The 17147-nt window shown below is 53.4% G+C and overlaps 2 protein-coding genes across 6 annotated transcripts; both read right to left on the reverse strand.

Annotated features, from left to right (window-relative positions):
* Nucleotides 1-798: 798 nt before the first annotated feature.
* ENO2 (enolase 2) lies at nt 799-8984 on the reverse strand. Of its 2 annotated transcripts, none has more exons than XM_025995300.2 (12): nt 8553-8984; nt 7296-7392; nt 6691-6786; nt 6492-6550; nt 6112-6181; nt 5517-5650; nt 5083-5305; nt 3862-4059; nt 2652-2853; nt 2254-2362; nt 2031-2089; nt 799-1727 (listed from the first exon to the last, which is right to left on the reverse strand). In XM_025995300.2, exons 2-12 carry the CDS (start codon nt 7378-7380, stop codon nt 1658-1660), a joined length of 1305 nt encoding a protein of 434 aa, XP_025851085.1. In that variant the 5' UTR covers nt 7381-7392; nt 8553-8984; the 3' UTR covers nt 799-1657. The 2 variants fall into 2 exon arrangements, with proteins under 2 accessions (XP_025851085.1, XP_072622202.1); XM_072766101.1 differs by lacking the exon at nt 8553-8984 and adding an exon at nt 7865-8087.
* On the reverse strand, nt 8971-15374 carry LRRC23 (leucine rich repeat containing 23). 4 transcript variants are annotated; one of them, XM_072766103.1, is made up of 8 exons: nt 15287-15374; nt 14652-14795; nt 14449-14558; nt 13771-14024; nt 13066-13196; nt 12259-12395; nt 9919-10213; nt 9206-9341 (listed from the first exon to the last, which is right to left on the reverse strand). In XM_072766103.1, the coding sequence occupies exons 2-7, from the start codon at nt 14772-14774 to the stop codon at nt 9940-9942; spliced, it is 1029 nt and encodes a 342-aa protein (XP_072622204.1). In that variant the 5' UTR covers nt 14775-14795; nt 15287-15374; the 3' UTR covers nt 9206-9341; nt 9919-9939. The 4 variants fall into 4 exon arrangements, with proteins under 4 accessions (XP_072622205.1, XP_072622204.1, XP_072622206.1 ...); XM_072766105.1 differs by lacking the exon at nt 15287-15374 and having other exon boundaries at nt 14652-15089; XM_072766104.1 differs by lacking the exons at nt 14449-14558; nt 15287-15374 and having other exon boundaries at nt 8971-9341; nt 9979-10213; nt 14652-14968.
* Between the last annotated feature and the right edge of the window lie 1773 nt (nt 15375-17147).

The following is a 17147-nucleotide window of genomic DNA, read 5'->3' on the forward strand; positions in this document are numbered from 1 at the left end:
GAAATTCCTCCCATCACACCCCTAGCTCGGGCTGAGTGTGGCGTCCCACGGAACCTTGCCTCCCTCTAGTGGCCACAGCTCCCGTGTGTAGCCCTTGCCTGCTGGGTTCTGCTCTGTGTCCCAGCCCCAGGAGAGGGTTTCTCCTCCTGGGGAGTTCCTGGGTCCCTGTGCCAAAGTCAGGGCTCCCTTGGAACTGAAGAGTGATAGTGGGTCTCCAGCCACACACTGGGGTCCTGCTCAAAGGTAAACCCAACACTTGTGGCTTTGACTCTCCAGTTTCCTGAAGATTCCATTTCCTCAGACCCTCCTTTGTAGCCCCGGGTACCACTCCCCTCCCTGGGTCCCCATCTTGCAGGGGGTGATGCCCATACAGTGCTCTTACCCAGAATGACCAAGACTGCATTGGGGAGAGGCCTAGATGGGAGCTTTTCCAGTACACAGCTTTATCCCCTCTTTGGTCATGGCCCTCTAGGAACCTGAGAATAGTTTGCACCCCTTTTCCTAAAAAATGCTCACACACATTTTTGACACTTCTGGGAATTCTCGGTGGAGAACTTTTGGTTCACCCCAGTCCCAGGGCCAGGCTTGATGCTGAGAAGGCAGTGGGGGGGGCAACAAGGGTCCCCGCCTGGCCAGGGAGGGGAGGCAGTGCCATCGTCTTAGCCATACTTGTTCAGTTTCTTCCTCTTTTTGGGTCCTCCCCAGCTCTGCTATCCGAGTTCACCAACTTTCGGGTGTGGGCGCTCCATCTTCTCTCCCCGCATATGACTAGAGTAAGACTCTTCAGACACAACAACGCACTGTGATTCAGACTTTAATGGTGGTGCTCATTCCCACGCCACAGATGTGGTGGCGACTGTGGAACATGGCACAGGGGAGCAAGACATTGCTCTGGTGCAGCTGGAGGAAGAACAGGGAAGCCAGGGCTGAGGAGAGAGTGATGGGGAAGCGTCCCCAGGGTACACAGCCCCCACCTCGACCTAGCCGGCTTCGGTTCAGGGCTGGTGTAGACACAAAGGGGCGGACACCAAGGCCCTTTCCTTGTTACCCTTCCAGTTCCAGCAAGACCCTCCCAAGCCCAGGCCATCTTCGATTCTACGACCCGTGAAATACACACACAATCTCTCCGGTCAGGCCAGATTTGGGCTCTGGAGTTAGGGAGAAACGATCAATCAAGACTAATCAACGATAAATAAATAAATAATCCCCTAAAGTCTCAGGCCAGGCGCATTAGATCATGCAGCCAGCGCTCCCTTCCACCTGGGCATGATGACCTTCCTGGGCTCCCCGAGACATGGAAAATGGGTGGATGCAGCACAAAGCACGGTGACCCATGGCCCTTCTCTGAACACCTCACCAACCAACCCTGATGCACCTGTGAGACCCTGATTGCTCTGCCTGGATGTCCTTATAATCCTCAGTCCCATGGCCAATTTTTGAGGAGAAAGGACAGAGAAGTGGAGAGTATGGAACCAGGGCAGGGGGGGGTGTAGTGGGGGGGGGGGGAGCACACAGCAGGGGGCCAGACAAGCCAAGGAACATGGCGCAGCAGGTCAGCAGGGGTGTCCAGGGTGAAATGTCCTAGAGCAGGACAGGAAGGAAGAAGCTCCAGGAGGACGGGAGGGGGGGTTCCAGGTCTCCGCGCAAAGTCAAGGGATCACAGCACGCTGGGATTGCGGAAATTATGTCCGGCAAAGCGGGCTTCGTCTCCCAGCTCTTCTTCAATTCTGAGAGAGATGAGCCAGAAAGGAAAGAATCAGGGAAGCAGGACGCTCCTGCTCTGAGGAAGCCCCTATGCTCTGAGCCAGGCACACCACCTGCTTCTAGGTCTTGGCCCAAGCGTGGACATGCCCTGGCTTTGACCTCCAGGAGCTGTGGATCAGGCCCTCAGTAAAGCCATCATTCAAAAACAAATATTTTCTGGATATCTACTGTTTTCCAGGCCCTGGGTATTGGAGATGGAATGGTGGGCAAACAGAGCTTTTAACCCTCTGGGCCCTGGGTTCCCATCATTCCCCAGGTGTCCTCACCTCATGAGCTGGTTGTACTTAGCCAGACGCTCAGAACGGCATGGGGCTCCAGTCTTGATCTGAAACATCCCCAGAGATAAGCAGCTCAGTGGCTGCTTCATCCCCTAAAAGAAAACTTACAAGCTCCCTTGACATTCCCTTGACACCTGCTGACCCCTGGAAAGAGAGCCCCACCCACCTGACTAGAACCCACCAATTCCACACAGATCTCTCTTGCACTCACCTGGCCTGTGCACAGCCCCACCACCAGGTCAGCAATGAACGTGTCCTCAGTCTCTCCTGAGCGATGACTCACCATGACCCCCCAGCCATTCTCCTGGGCCAGCTTGCACCTGCAGCCATACACACCAACACTGATCCCCCAGCCCACACACCAGGCATTCTCTTCCTAGCCCATAGAACCAACACTGGTTCTATGTCAAGAAACACCTGACAGAAAGCTCTCTGGGAGGAGCACAGAGTGTAGGGTGGATTGGGGGGTGGGGCAGAACCAAAAGAGCTGGGAAGGTGACTGCAGGTTTCCCACTCCCTTCAGCATCTGTACCAGTATGAGGCTGGGCGCACTTGCCAGAGGTGTCCTATAGAAACGGGCTGGGTTGGGGAGAGTCTGGGGACACTCACGCTTGGATGGCTTCAGTGACCGAACCAATCTGGTTGACCTTGAGCAGCAGACAGTTGCAGGCCTTTTCCTCCACCGCCCGCTCAATACGCTTTGGGTTGGTCACTGTCAGGTCATCACCCACAATCTGGATCCCTACATTAGCTGTGAACTTGGACCAGGCAGCCCAATCATCCTGGTCGAAGGGGTCCTCAATGGAGACCACTGCAGGGAGAGCAGGAGGGGCTGCTGACCCTCCCTGGGGCTCTGCAGCAAGCAGGAACACCTTCCCCTATCACTCTCTGAAATGTCGAATCCCCTGGCTAACTGAACCTGCTTATCCTTGCTCCCTGCCTCCAAGATAAGCCTGCCCTGATTCCTATCTCAATTCTTTCAGAAATCCTTCCAGGGGTGCCTGGGGCGGTGGGGGGGGCGGCAGTTGAGCATCCAACTCTTGGTTTCAGCCCAGGTCCTGATCCTGGGGTCATGGGATTGAGTCCCTTGATGGGCTCTGTGCTCAGCATGGAGTCTGCTTGAGATTCTTTCCCCCTCCCTCTCATTCCCCTCTGCTCCTCCCCTGCCTCATGCTCCTTCCCTCTCAAATAAATATTTAAAAAAGAAAAGAAAAGCTGCCAAAAAACAAGGATACAGAGTTTTTCTCAAAACTATCTTTGCATTTTTCCCACTTTCACTACTGGGAAGCTTTTCCTTGGTGCTATTCTAAATCCTCATTCTGCTGCTTTCTCTTGCTCTGTCTCAGGGAAATAGAAACCAGCTTCCTCCATGCGGGGGTCACAGCCCTTGGAAGGCCTGGAGAGAGGAACCCAGCTCCTCCTCAGCCTTCCTGTTCTGCTCCCACAGAGCTTCCAGCTCCGCTCCACATCCACAACTTCCTTAGTCAAAAACACCTATAAGTACAAGTTCTCTGCTGGGCCCGGTAACCGTCTCACCATCTCTGGTTCCTTCCAAAGCCCTCCCCATGATCCCAGTAGCTTTGGAACTTTGATCAGGACGAAGTAGATGAAACAGATTCACCATAGGTACCTGCACATTTACACTACAGACACAGCCCGTCTCTGCAGGAGGCTCCTTCACCCCCAGGCCTGATTCTCAGGCTCTTTTCAGACCTCTGACACCTGAATCAGCACCCCATAAGGTCCAGAGTTGCCCCACATGTCCCTGCCTGCCCCTTGACCCTCGCGCTGCCCTCCCTCCCACAACCCTTGTTCTCACCAGGATAGTCCCTGACAAAGTCCTGGTAGAGGGCCCCCAGCTGGTCCCCAGTGATGTATCGGGAAGGATCAGCAGGAGACTTGAAGTCCAAGTCATATTTGCCATCACGATGAAACTCCGAGGCAGCGACATCCATGCCAATGACAATCTTTTCTGTGTAGCCAGCCTTGTCGATGGCTTCCTTCACCAGTTCCAAGGCTGGGGATGGAATACAGTGAAATTATCAGCGGGAAGGGTGGGCAAAGGGGAATGAGAGTAAGAAAGGAATTCAGAGCCCAGGCGGAGCACTGTTGCTGGGGAGAAGCCGTACTCCAGTTGCTGGTGGGGTTATCCCCAGAGCTGGGAAGAGAGGCCCATCTTCTAAGAGGGCAAAGGAATGCAATTCTGTTCATAACAGATTTTTTGTAAACAGTTATTATTTATTGAGAGCTAACTATGTCACCTAGTACAATGATGCTAAGAGGTAGATACTGTTATTATTCCTGTTTTACAGATAAGAAAGATAAGCACAGAGAAGTAAGAAAGATCACGAGGCTCCTGGGTGGCTTCGGCTCAGGGCGTGATCCTGGGGTCCTGGGATCAAGTCCCACATCGGGCTCCCCACAGGGAGCCTGCTTCTCCCTCACCCATTGTCTCTGCCTCTCTCTCTGTGTCTCTCATGAATAAATAAAATCTTTAAAAAAAGGAAAGATCACCAGCCAGTAACTCTTCAAGTCAAGGTTCAAATACAGGCAATTTGGCCCAAGTGGCTGAACTCTCAGCCACTTCTTGTTATTGTTTCTATTCATTATACAGCTCCTGCCAAGGCAGAGAAAAATTGGACATCTTCAAGGCCTGAGAGGTTGGGGTGGAAATGGGATAGACTCAGAATAGAATCTCTAGAGTATGGTGTGTCTCATCAAACTGAGAATCCTATGAGGTTCAAGTCCAGGATGGATCCAAGACACCTAGACCACCTCCCAGCATTCCCAGGGGCTCTAGTAAGAACTTACAGTTGCTAACAGATCTGGCTGTGCAGATGAGGGCTGTCCTCTTAGGCCTGCCTGTGAATGAATGTGGCAGACCCTCGGGGACCCAGCCCCAGCACTGGTACCTCTCTGAGCCAGATCGAGGGCCTCCCACCCATACTCCTCAGGCCCCGATGAAGTATGCAGCTCTTCCTGGCCCTCCGTCCCAAGACGGAGTGAGACCCAACGCAGTCAGTGGGGCTCCTGGCCTCACCTTCACTGTTCTCCAGGATGTTGGGGGCAAATCCGCCTTCATCTCCCACGTTGGTGGCATCCTTGCCATACTTGTCTTTGATGACGCCCTTGAGTGTGTGGTAGACCTCCGCCCCAAGTCTCATGGCATCCCGAAAGCTCTCAGCGCCCACTGGGAGGATCATAAACTCCTGCATGGCCAGCTTATTCCCAGCATGAGAGCCACCATTGATCACGTTAAAGGCCTGGGGGCCACAGAGCAGAAAAGTCACAGAGCACTTCCCTCCTCCACTCCTGGGAGTGTTAAGCCCCAACCTCCCAGACTCGAAGTCTGCTGTCACCATCTTTTCACTTTGGTTGACTTGATGCACTTTGCCCTCATCATTCCTCACAGGGTTTCATGCTTTCCCCCACCCCACTCCTAGGAGAGGCCTGGGCACGGCGGGCAGGGCTCACCGGCACGGGCAGGATGAGGTCCGAGTTTCCAGCCAGCTGAGCAATGTGACGATACAGGGGCAAGTCCCGCTCGGCCGCCCCTGCCTTACACACGGCCAGGGACACACCCAGGATGGCATTGGCCCCAAACTTGGCTGGGAGATTAGAGAGGAAGGTGCTGAGCATGTCCCCTGTCTTCTTGAGCCCTGGCCTCCACCTATACTCCCCAAACGGAGCCAGTAAAGGAGACCCCCCCCTTCTGCATTCCTAGAATACCTCCTTGGTACTCTCCTAAAAACAGTGGGGAGACACGCACACACACATGTGACTTGATGGGAAAGGGCAGAGAGCTCCACCTATTTCTAAAGATCCTGAGACCACAGACTATCTCCTGCCAGCTCGCCCTCTTGGTGCTGCAAGAAGTTCTCCCTTCTGTCCTAATGTCACTCCCTCCCACTACAGTTAAATTCATTCTCTTATTTTGGCTTTGGACGAGAATGGGAGATGGGCTCAGTCCTGGCAGGCCTTCCTTGGGAAGCCCCCACAGTGCTCCATGTGGTCTGCTCCACACGTCCTCCCCCTCATGCCTCCCCACTTGCTCCCAGCCCTGGCTTACATTTGTTCTCGGTCCCATCCAGCTCCAACATCAGATTGTCCAGCTTCTCCTGTTCCACCACAGAGAGACCCTGTGTGCAAAGCCACCATCACCACCCGCCAGAATGGAGGCTGGGCCCTAAAGAATAGGGCCCCACCCCATACACACATACTCTCCTTGAGAGCAGCTTGTCTGCATCGGGGGACCTGAGCTTCATGGGAGCAGGGGCCAATGAAGGAGCCTTCCCACTCTTCCCTTGGTAACCATGATTCCCAAGAGGTGGGCCTTTCTCCCTTTTCTCCCTCCTCCTCTAATCCAGGATTCCTTCTGGGGACCCTGGTCCTGCCCATCCACATCCCCCACCCCCGCCCCTGCTGCCCCCAGCAAATTGTGGGCCTCACTGAGCTGATGAGGGCAGGAGCAATGGTGGTGTTGATGTGGTCCACTGCCTTCAGGACACCTGGGGAGAGGCAGAGAGGCCAGAATGGGTCAGGCTGGGAGGGGCGGTGGGGGGCATGCAAGAAGGGAGTCAGGAACCTGTGGGAGGTAGGAGTATAAAGCTGAGCAATGAGAGAGCCTGGAGGAGAGCAAAGTCCTCACCTTTGCCTAAGTAACGCTGCTTGTCCCCATCCCTCAGCTCCAGGGCCTCATAGATACCAGTGGAGGCTCCACTGGGCACTGCAGCCCGGAAAAGACCTGGGAGAGGAACATGAAATAAGGGGGGGGGGGGCACAGAAGGATACTAAGGGGACCAGAGATTCCTTCAGCCTTCCAGTTCCAAACTGCCTGCTTCGTCCAGTCCCATCCCCACACTGCTCGCTCGCGCTCTCTCTCTCTCTCTCACACACACACACACAGTCTCAAGCACAGGCATTGGCCTCCTCATCTGCCCAGCTGAGGTCCCACATGCACAAGTAGGAACCCACAGATATGAAGCTATGCAGGCAGCACACACATGCACACATGCACATGCACATAGGTGCACACACAAAAGTGCAGAGGCACGGTATATTCCATATACTAAAATAGAACACAGAGATCGGCCTATCCTGGCGCCCCTGGACGAGGAGGACCCAACCCCCATAACCCAGGCTTTCAAGCCTGGCCCAGCACCCCATCCCCACTGGGAATCAAGGCAGCTTCCCTCCGGGGCCAGGGGAAATCCAGCCTGAAGGCTGGGGAAAGGCTCATGCCCTGCTCACTACCTTTGGCCGTGTGGAGATCCACCTCCACCGTGGGATTCCCACGGGAGTCCAGGATCTCCCGGGCCCAGATCTTCTCTATCGACATGATGGCTGAGATCTTGGGTGGAAAGGAAGGAAGGAGAAAGATAAGAGGTTTAGAGAGGTGGAGCCTGATCAGTGGGCGGGGCTAAAGGCTGGGAGGGACGGGAAAGAGGTTACTGCAGTGGGTGGGGGGTGGGGAGGAGCTGGCTGCAGTCCGGGCTTAGGAGGGACCCCCCCCCCGTGGGGAGAGAAGGTCAATGCAGTGGGGGGCGGGGTAGGATCAAACGGTGAGAAGGGAGGACACCGCAGGGAGGAGGGAGGGGCACTGGCCGAGGTTCCCTGGCGCCCCCTCAGTAGCTCCAGCAGCCGACTGGTGGGGTTCCCCCATTTCAGAGTGTAATGGCTGCCAGGCTTGCATTTCTCCTTGGAGCCAAGAAGAGGATGGGCTGTCTGGGCAGCTGGGGCCTCTCCTCCGGAGCCCCCATCCCACGCCAACTTAACACCCAACCCCCACTCTACGATCCCAGGTCCTCTCCCAAACTACGTACGTCCCTCCTCTTCCCAAGAGACAGACAGTGGAAAAGTCTGGGGAGGGGTCCTAAGGAAGCCCTCAGTCCCTAGGGGTTGAGCAGGGAGGGAGAAGAGATCTGGGGAGAGAGGCAAGGCTGGGCCCATCCTCCCTGTCCCAACCCCTGCCCGCCCTCCCCACCCCCCCTCTGCTAGACAAATTCTCCCCTCCTCCCATCCCTCCCCCGTGCAGCAGCAAGAGGTAATGTAAAAGGAGAGAGGCAATGTGGGGGAGGAGTGAGAGAGGAGAGTCTAGAAGTCTAGGGATGCTGAGGAATGGGAAAAGAAGATATTTCCCCACAAGCAAAGCCAGGGGACGTGCCAGGATAAAAAAGCACAGTCGGCGGGGGGGACCCCTAACTTAACATCGACAGAACCGGAGGCGAAGAGGGGTATGGGGAGAGGGTCAGTCAAGGGTGGAGAAAGGCCCAGTTAGAGAGAAACAGGTGTAGAGAGGCCTGGTGCCCAAAGGAGTTGGGGGCGACGGCCAGAAACCGAGAGGAGAGGTCCCAGAAGGCCGGGGAGGGAGGGTGCCGGGGAAGGTGCGGATGACGGAGCAGGTGCGCAGCGCGGCTGGGCGAGGGATGCGCGCGGGCCCGGGGCGGGGGCGGGGGACGCGGCGGCTAGGGCAGGGGGCCGGAGGGGCTTAGGGGCCTGCTGGGGCTTCACCTCGGGGCTGCAGACTCAGCCTGTGGCGGCGGCGGCGGCGGCGGCGGCGGCGGCAGTGGCGGCAGCGCAGAGAAAGCGGGAGTGGCGGCGACGGCGGCTGCGGCTCCGGGCGGGGGGCGGGCGGGGGGAGGCGCCGATAGGGCCGGGCGGGCGCATGTGACCCGGAGCCCCCGATGAGTCAGGAGCCTCCGGCGGAGGAGCACGTAGGAGCGCGGGCGGGGGGCCGACGGCGGTGGGATGAGGGGGGTCCCGGAGGAGAGCGATGCGGAAGAGGCTGGGGGCGACCCAGGACCCGGACCCCAGCACCCACGCGCGCTCACACCCACGCCCCGCTCCCCTCGAAAGTAACAGGCACAGCCCCGCACCAGTGAAGCCCATGACAGCCTTGGTGTCTCATAAACTCCCTCAGACACAAGAGTATCAAAATGTCTCTTTATTTGATAACCAAATTGTTCCTAACACACCCAGCCGCCTCCGCAGCTCCTCCGCAGCCAACTCTACAAGCGTCCCCTGGGTGCAGGCCTGGCTCCCCCAGACCTGCCTGAGGGCCCCCCCGCCCCACCCACCCCCACCCTACCCCACCCTACACACGCACCCCCAGGTTCCAGGCGGGGCTCGGGCCCACCCCGAGGCTGCCCAGGTGCCCATCACAGAGCCTGGACGGCAGGCGGGGATGAATTCCCAGGGCTGAGGCAAGAGAAGGTGGGCTCTGTCTCAGAATGAGGGGTGTGACTGTAGCAGCACGGCTCCTAGGAGACTTCTCAGGTCCTGGGGCCAGTGTCAGATCTCCTGGAGGAAGACAGCAGAAGTAAACCCCGGGCCATGCCTCATTCCCCTTGCTGTCTGCGACCAGGTCCAGAGTGCCCAGCCACCACACTTCCTTGGCTCATCTCCTCAGTCTCTTGCTGCCTCATCCTACCCTTCTTTCCCTACCCTCCTTGTTTCCTGTCATTTTTGGCTTCAGATTTTTAGTGCGAGATCTTCTTCCCCTGCCTCCTCTCCTCCACCCAGCTTCTATCCTCCACCACCACCTCCACCCTCCTTCCCCTACCCCCACCATGCCCCAAACCTGTCCTTTCTGGCTGATCTACAGATGTGTCAGATGTGGCTATCTGCCCCACACAGGCCTCTTCCTTCCTTTCCCTCTCCTAATGTATTCTCCTAAGCCTTTCCTCACCCCTTTCCAGGCCCCTCTGGTCGTCTCTACTCACCCTGAGACACACACCCTCCACCAGACCCCTAAGTCTGTCTTTCCAGGGGTTCTCCTTGCTATATCCCTTCCTCAGCCACCTCCTCAGTGAGCAACTTCTCTTGCCCTGTCTGACAGACCCTTGGCCTCCTCCTGCCTCTCCATCAGCTTCCTTACTATCCTGGGAGGCGGGAAGAGCTACATAGATGTCTGGTCCAGTTCTGAGTCGTGCTCAACCTCAGCCTCCTGCTCCTGGGTCTCCTTCAACCTCTGACGGATCTCATCAGCATCAGCCCGCTCCTCCTCTTCATAGAAATCTTTATCCAGGCGTTCGAGGTGTGCTATCTGCACCAGGGCCTCCTGGCGGTAGTCAGCCTCATCTGTACATGGGTTGTCCAATAGCACCAGGGCTCGCAGCTTGGGCAGGTCCCGAAGCTTGGCCAGCTCCTCCAGGTGGGTCACCATGTTGCCCCTGTGTGGTCAGGAGGGATTTACCCCGGGGGCATAATGGGTTTGGGGGCCCCTCCACTGCCAGGAATAGGACCTCTGGGGGACTCTCCCACTGGGTTCTAGTTTCCCTAGAAACTGCTAGGCATAGCCAGATAGTATGGCAGAGCCAGGGCTGTCCGACCTTCCTCCACTCCTGCCTCTCCCCTTCCAGGAAGCTGTGAGAGCCACAGTGTGTTCTGTAACACACCAGTGTGCTGATCATATTTCTCCTTCTGCAGCCACAAAGCTAGGTCACAGCCCTGTCTTGTAGTTGGAGGGATGGGGAATCTCCCTCTCAGGGTCAGACTTCTTCTCTGTCAGTCTTATCTAATCAAAGGTTAGAAAGGAGGCCCCAGGCCAGTGGAGCAGGAACTAGATCTAAGCTCAGGAAGGTGGGTGCTGTGTTGGTGCTCCCCTCAGAAAGAAGCCTAGGGTTAGGGATGGTCTGAGGCCTCCTGGCCTGAAGAACAAGCTTCATCTAATGTGCCTCACTGTGCAGTAAGTTTCTTTTCATGTTCTTGCCTCATGCCTTTATGAAATCAGATTTTTTTTAAGGTTTTATTTATTTATGAGAGAGAGAGAGGCGCAGAGACACAGGCAGAGGGAGAAGCAGGCTCCACGCAGGGAGCCCCGACATGGGACTCCATCCCAGGTCTCCAGGATCAGGCCCTGGGCTGAAGGCGGCGCCAAACCACTGAGCCACCCGGGCTGCCTATGAAATCAGGTTTAATCGTTTCGGCCTTAACCTCAATAGAGGTGACTAAACCTCATGAAGAGTTTATCACTGGAGCGCTCCGTGCACTCTGTGCTGGACTGTCCTGTGCTTTGCAGGGCAGGGGGCTTAGTATCTTTGGCCCCAGAGGCATTTCCTAGTCATTGAGATACCTCTTTCCCACTACCCTTCCTTCCAAACAACCCCAGTTAGCAGCCACTGAAGGCTGGGGCAGGGGGGGAGGGGTCTCTTATCTCTATCTGGACCATCAATAAGAAAAGAGCACTCCCCCAACCCTACCCAACCAGAATGGCAGAACTAATTAGCAAAAGATCGCTCTAAGAACCATGGCAGGAACTGGGAGCTTCAAGGTGTAACCATCTCTCCCTACTTGGAGGTTCTCTTTCCATTGCCAGCTTTGAGAATTTGACCGTGTTGACTAAGCAGGCAATTTCCTGACATCTTACTTAAAGAAACATGCATAAAATCCTCCATCAGACGAGGAAAATCCCCCAAATCAATCCCCAGTGGCTTTCTATCTAAAGATTTTCTCTCAAATACTCTTATCTCCTCAAATAGCACATCTTTTTTTTTTATATCAGTAAGGGAGCCATCTTCTCAGGAGAAGAGAAGCAGGAAATGGGAAGGGGAAATAGGGGTCCAGGAGATGTATTAGGGCAGTGGAAATTTACATGGAATAGGACCAAGAAAAGAGAATTGGAGCCAGACTGCAAGTCCCTTGAGAATGAGGACCATCTCTGGCACATACCATGTTCTCAATAACTGTGGATTTATTGAATAGAGAATCAGAGAGGGATGCCCGGGTGGTTCAGTGGTTGAGTGTCTGCCTTTGGCTCAAGTCATGATCTGAGTCTTGGAATCGAGTCCTGTATCAGGCTTCCTGCAGGGAGTCTGCTTCTCCTTCTGCCTTACGTCTCTTCCTCTCTCTGTGTGTCCCTCATGAATAAATAAATAAAATCTTTAAAAAGAAAATTATAGCAGAGAACTTCTTTAGTCTGGAGAAGGAAATAGCCATCCAAGTCTAAGAGGCACAGAGAAACCCCCCTCAAAATCTGTCTCTTATGAATAAATAAATAAAATTGTAAAAAAAAAAAAAAAAAAAAAAAAGAAAGAAAGAATCAGGGATCCCAGGCTATACACAGTCAGGAAAGGAGGGGTAAATATCAGGTTGAAGAATGAGGTGAGAATCTAGGAGTGGACTAGGATTGGGGGTTTGGAACCAGGGAAGAACATGAGGTCAAGAGCTTCTCCTGGTCTAGGGCAGGAACAAGGTGGGACCTGGAAGGGGTGCCTACCTCAGGTTGAGATACTGCAGTGATGCCATTTCCTTGGAGAAGCCACTCAGAGTTTCAATCTGGTTGTCTCGAAGATGCAAGGTAGTGAGATTGCTTAGGTTCTCCAAACCCTCCACCTTCTTCAGCATGTTCTGGGCCTAGCCCCCAGGATACAGTCCATGGATTGGGAAAAGGTGGTAGGGACAGGGAAGAGAAGTCAGAGATGCAGGAAACTTAAGAGTGGAGATGGAAGGGTGAAGGAGGGGAGTGAAGATGGGTAGAGATAGGTGTAAACAGTAAAGAAGCCTAGGAGAAGCTGCTGGTCCAGAGAAAGGCAGCAGTAACCCCCTGCTGCTCATCCCATCAAAGCCACCTCTGATTCAGGAGGAGATGCTTCAAACCACCCGGATGCCCAAGAACCCTCACTGCTCCACTAAGGAGGAATGCCTTCAGCACCATCCTAGAATGAAGAAGCTCACAAGTCAAAAAGACTTAACATTTCAGTGGCTCCCTTGGCTTGATATCTGTACCTCGGTTATGGCAAATTATGCTACTACCTGTGTCAAAACAAATTGTCTCTATTCTCATGTATTATACATTAGCAGCCCTGCTAAGTAAGTAAGTAAGGACCTTGTCTTGTCTGTTTTAATTTTGCATCCCCACAGCATCTGGCACCAAGTGAGTGCTCAATAAATGATAATGATAAATGAACCAAATGATCGTGGTGATGATGATGGTGTTAGTAGAGCCTACTAGAAGCCAGGCATCCTGGCCCCCAGAACACCACCCTTTTCCCTACACCAACCACCCTCTAACCCAGCGAGCTACCAGGTAGAGGTTCTTCAGCTTAGGAAGATTGATTCCCAGAGTGCTCTCCAGCTGGTTCCCCCGAAGCTCCAGTGTGTGCAGGCTGAGCAGCTTCTGGGGGTCCAGACCTGTCACCCTGCGGATGCGGTTCCCTAAGGAGCAGGAGAGTGTTAAGAACTCAGAGGGCCGCTTCAAATGTTCAGCAGCAGAGCCTGAATGTTGGGAGCCTCTGCATCATCCTCTCCCTCCCATATGAGGTGGCTATGAGGAGGGACAGCTCCAGACTTAACACCTCTGGGGCCCTAGGGCACTCCTTCTCCTCCCTCAAATATTGGCTCAGATGTCAGCTTTTCAATGACCCTTGTCCTAACCAACCTGTTTGCAGTTGCTACCTGTGCCTATCTCTAGTCCCTTTATCCTAATCTATTTTCCACCACACATATCTCCTCTTAACATACTCTATAGATTTACTTAGTTATTACGTTTACTGATAGTTGTCTGTCTCCCCCTGACTAGAATGGAAGCTGTATGAGACTAGGGATTTTGTTTGTTCACTGCTACATCTCCAGCACATAGAAATGTCATAATGGAGCATAAGGACTGTCTGAATGGATGGATGGATGGATGGAAATTGCTGTGTGGCACAGCCAAAGACCACACTGCCCACTTCTGTTGGCCCCAAGCTAGGAAGGAGAGAACCTTGTGTAGCCCAACTTAAGGACCTACCTTTGAGATCCAGGCTGCCCAGACGAGGGTGAGAGATGCCCTCAGTGTCAGTGATCTGGTTATAGGCAAAACTGGCAACCTGCAGGTAGGGCAGTTCATTCAGCTGGGCACTCCGCAGATTATTGCCATCAGCCTTGAGCCAGAGCAGGTGGGTAAGGTAATTGAGTGGCGACAAGTCTGTCAGGTGGTTCTCAGAAACATCCACATAGCGCAGATGGATGTAGGAACGCAACAAGTAGATGTCTGTCAGGTCCCTAAGAGATGAAGGAGGCCAGAGTTAGGGTTAAGTACCCAGTAAGGAGCAGAGGTCCTAAAGCAGAGGACAATGTGGAGATGGAGAAGAATGGGTGACTGATGGGAGTGGTGAGGGAGGAGGAGAGAAGATAGGTGTGTTCTTAACAGTGATCAGGGGCATATGTCTGCAAAAAGCCAAGAACCGACATTCTGATGGACAATTGAAGGAGCCCAGTAGGAATTCCCCAACATACCCTTGCAGCGTCTAATTCCCCAGGCTAGCTCTAATGTGGGGAGTCACAGGGTTCTGGAAAAGCAAATTCTATCCTTCCCTTCCACTGGCCAGAGTAAGAGAGATCCAAACTCCCAGCAGCAACACCCAGGAATGAGGGTGAAAAAGGAGATTGGGCCCTACGACGGCAGCCTGGTCCTCCATAAGCGCACCTCTCTTTAACCTCCAGCTTGACATAAGCATGAGCCAGTCCATTGCCTGTCTTACAGAGCAAAGAAAGCCCTTCCTTCAACATGTCCTCTGTGAGTGGCGTGGGCATCCACTGCAAGAGGAAGTGGAATCAGGCATCCCCTTCCAGCCCAACCAGATCCCTTAGCTTTAGGACCCCACCAATTCCAGGATTTCATGCTCTCACTTCCTCTGAGTACTCCTCTCCCTCCTTCTTGTAATCCTCCCACTCCTCTGTTTCCTTCTCATCATCTTCCTTTTCCAGATCATCCTGATCTGGCTCGAAATCTTCCAGGTCTTCATCTGACATCTTTCTTCTCTGCTGACGACTCTGGAGTAACAGATCAAGCTCAGTGCCCCTCCCAAGAAAGAATGTCTGTCTCCTCGGCTTGCCTCCATTGACGGGATACCCTTCCCATCCATCATCCCTGACCTCTCCCAACTGCGTTTCTCTCCTTATCCCTGAGAACACCTCATTTTGACTCCCAGCCTCCACTTCCGATTTCCCACCAAGGACTTCTGTCCCTTCAGTACGCCTTTCCAGGCCTTTCCAGCCCTCCAGCGGGGCTCCAACTGTCCCATTGTAGCTCCGCCTCCCTGCTTCTTGGCCTTCTCCTCCCCAGTTCTTCCCACATCCTCCTTAAACCACGTTCCCCTACCAACCTCCTACAACCCTCCCCTCCTTTCTATTCCTAACTCATGCTCCATTCATTTCTTTTTTACTTTCCCACCCTATCTAGCCCCATTTCCCTGTCCCCTCTGGGGCACCAGACTGACGCAGTCTCCAACCCTCCCACCCAATCCTTCGCAAGGGGCGCAGACCCTGGCTCTGCTCCACTAAAGGTGAGGTTCCGGAGAGGGTCTTGGCTCTGACTGAGAAAGGTAGTTTTGGAAGAGGGGAAAGGCTCAAGGAGGCGTTGTGTACTGCTGTTATGGCAACGAGGGGGCGGGACACTTGGCTACTTCTTTGGGGCAACCGCTGAGAGGAGGGCCTCGAGGGGCCCGCGACAGACAGAACGGAAAATCCGCCCCAGAGCAAGCGGACCAGTAGTCGCCCGGTAAAGAGGCCAAATTCCCAATCCGATTACAAGCGTTAATTGGCAGGTAGCAAGGAGCAGTGGGTGGGGCTTGGAACTGAGAAGTGGGAGGGGAGATGGGTGGGGCTATGCGAAGTCGCTCAAGACGTTAAAGGGACCGCACATCCTCAAAACAAAAGTATTGTGAATTCAAAAGAAATATGCTCTGAAGCTAAAGGGGGAAGAGGACCAAGAAATTCCAAGGTACGTGATCTGGTTTCTACTCCCACCCAGCCTTGCACTCAGTTGACCTTTGGAAGGTGGCTTGGTGGAGTGGAAGGAGCCCAGGCCAATGTACCTTAAGACCTGGGTTGAAGTCTTGGCAGATCTGCAGTTTACTAGCAGCTTACCTAAAACTACTTTCTCATCTGTAAAATAGGCTTAGCTACACCAACTGAGGGGTATGAGTACGAGCGTAATCTATGCTAGTACATTGTAGATTGCTAAACCCAATCTACAATGGGTTGGGTTGTAGATTGCTTCTCACTTTTCCTCATAACTTGGACTGGTTTGTTACAAACTTCTTGGGGGTGCTAGTAAGAGAGAAAATCCAACAAGTGCCCAATGAAAAACTCCTCATCCAACGTTGTTATTTAGACAACAAGACCTGATAGAGCCATGCCCAGGCACTCAGGTCTGTGTGACTTGTTGAAAGAGATGAGAAAAAAGTTAAGATTCAACAAATATTTCCAGAGCATTTGTGTCAGATACTGTATGAGATGCTTTCACAAGTGATTTAATTTTTACATCAATCCTGTGAGATAAATACTTGAAAGAGGAGGAAACTAAAGCTCAGGGCAGTTAATATTTATGACACAATTCCTGCCAGGAGAAAGGAAGACAGTACCAATCTTTTTTAAAAAATATTTTATTTATTCATGAGACACAGAGAGAGAGAGAGAGAGAGAGAGAGAGAGGCAGAGACACAGGCAGAGGGAGAAGCAGGCTCCACGCAGGGAGCCTGATGTGGGACTTGATCTGGGGTCTCCAGGATCACACCCTGGGCTGAAGGCGGCGCTAAACTGCTGAGCCACCAGGGCTGCCCCAAGACAGTACCAATCTTATGGAATCTAATATAAATAAAACAATTAGGCAACAAGGTAAGATATCATATGATTAATTGTTAAATTGTGTGTTACAGATATTATAAAATGTGCAAAGTGATCTAATGGAAGATGTGGTGGGCTGGAAATCAGGACATGTTATCTCCTGCCCTGTCCAGCTTGGATAATACAGATAAGTCTATTTGAGGGACGCCTGGGTGGCCCAGTTGGTTAAGCGTCTGTCTTCTGCTGAGGTCGTGATCTTGGGGTCCTGGGATCGAGCCCACAGCAGGGACCCTGCCTCTCCATCTCCCCTGCCTGCCTGCTCCCCGTGCTGTGCTCTCTCTCTCTGTCAAATAAATAAATAAAATATTAAAAAAAAAATCTGTTCACTTGATATCATGGAACTAGTAGGGGCTGTAAAGTCAGACACACCAGGTTCAAAACCCACTCTACCATTTAATAGCTATGTGTTCCTCAGCAGGTTATATGATTTTACTGAGGTTTAATTTTCACATTTGTGAAATGGGAATAAACATGTCCACTTCCAGAAGAATTCTTAGA

Source organism: Vulpes vulpes, chromosome 8 (assembly GCF_048418805.1).
Source record: "Vulpes vulpes isolate BD-2025 chromosome 8, VulVul3, whole genome shotgun sequence".
Taxonomy (NCBI): Eukaryota; Metazoa; Chordata; class Mammalia; order Carnivora; family Canidae; genus Vulpes; species Vulpes vulpes.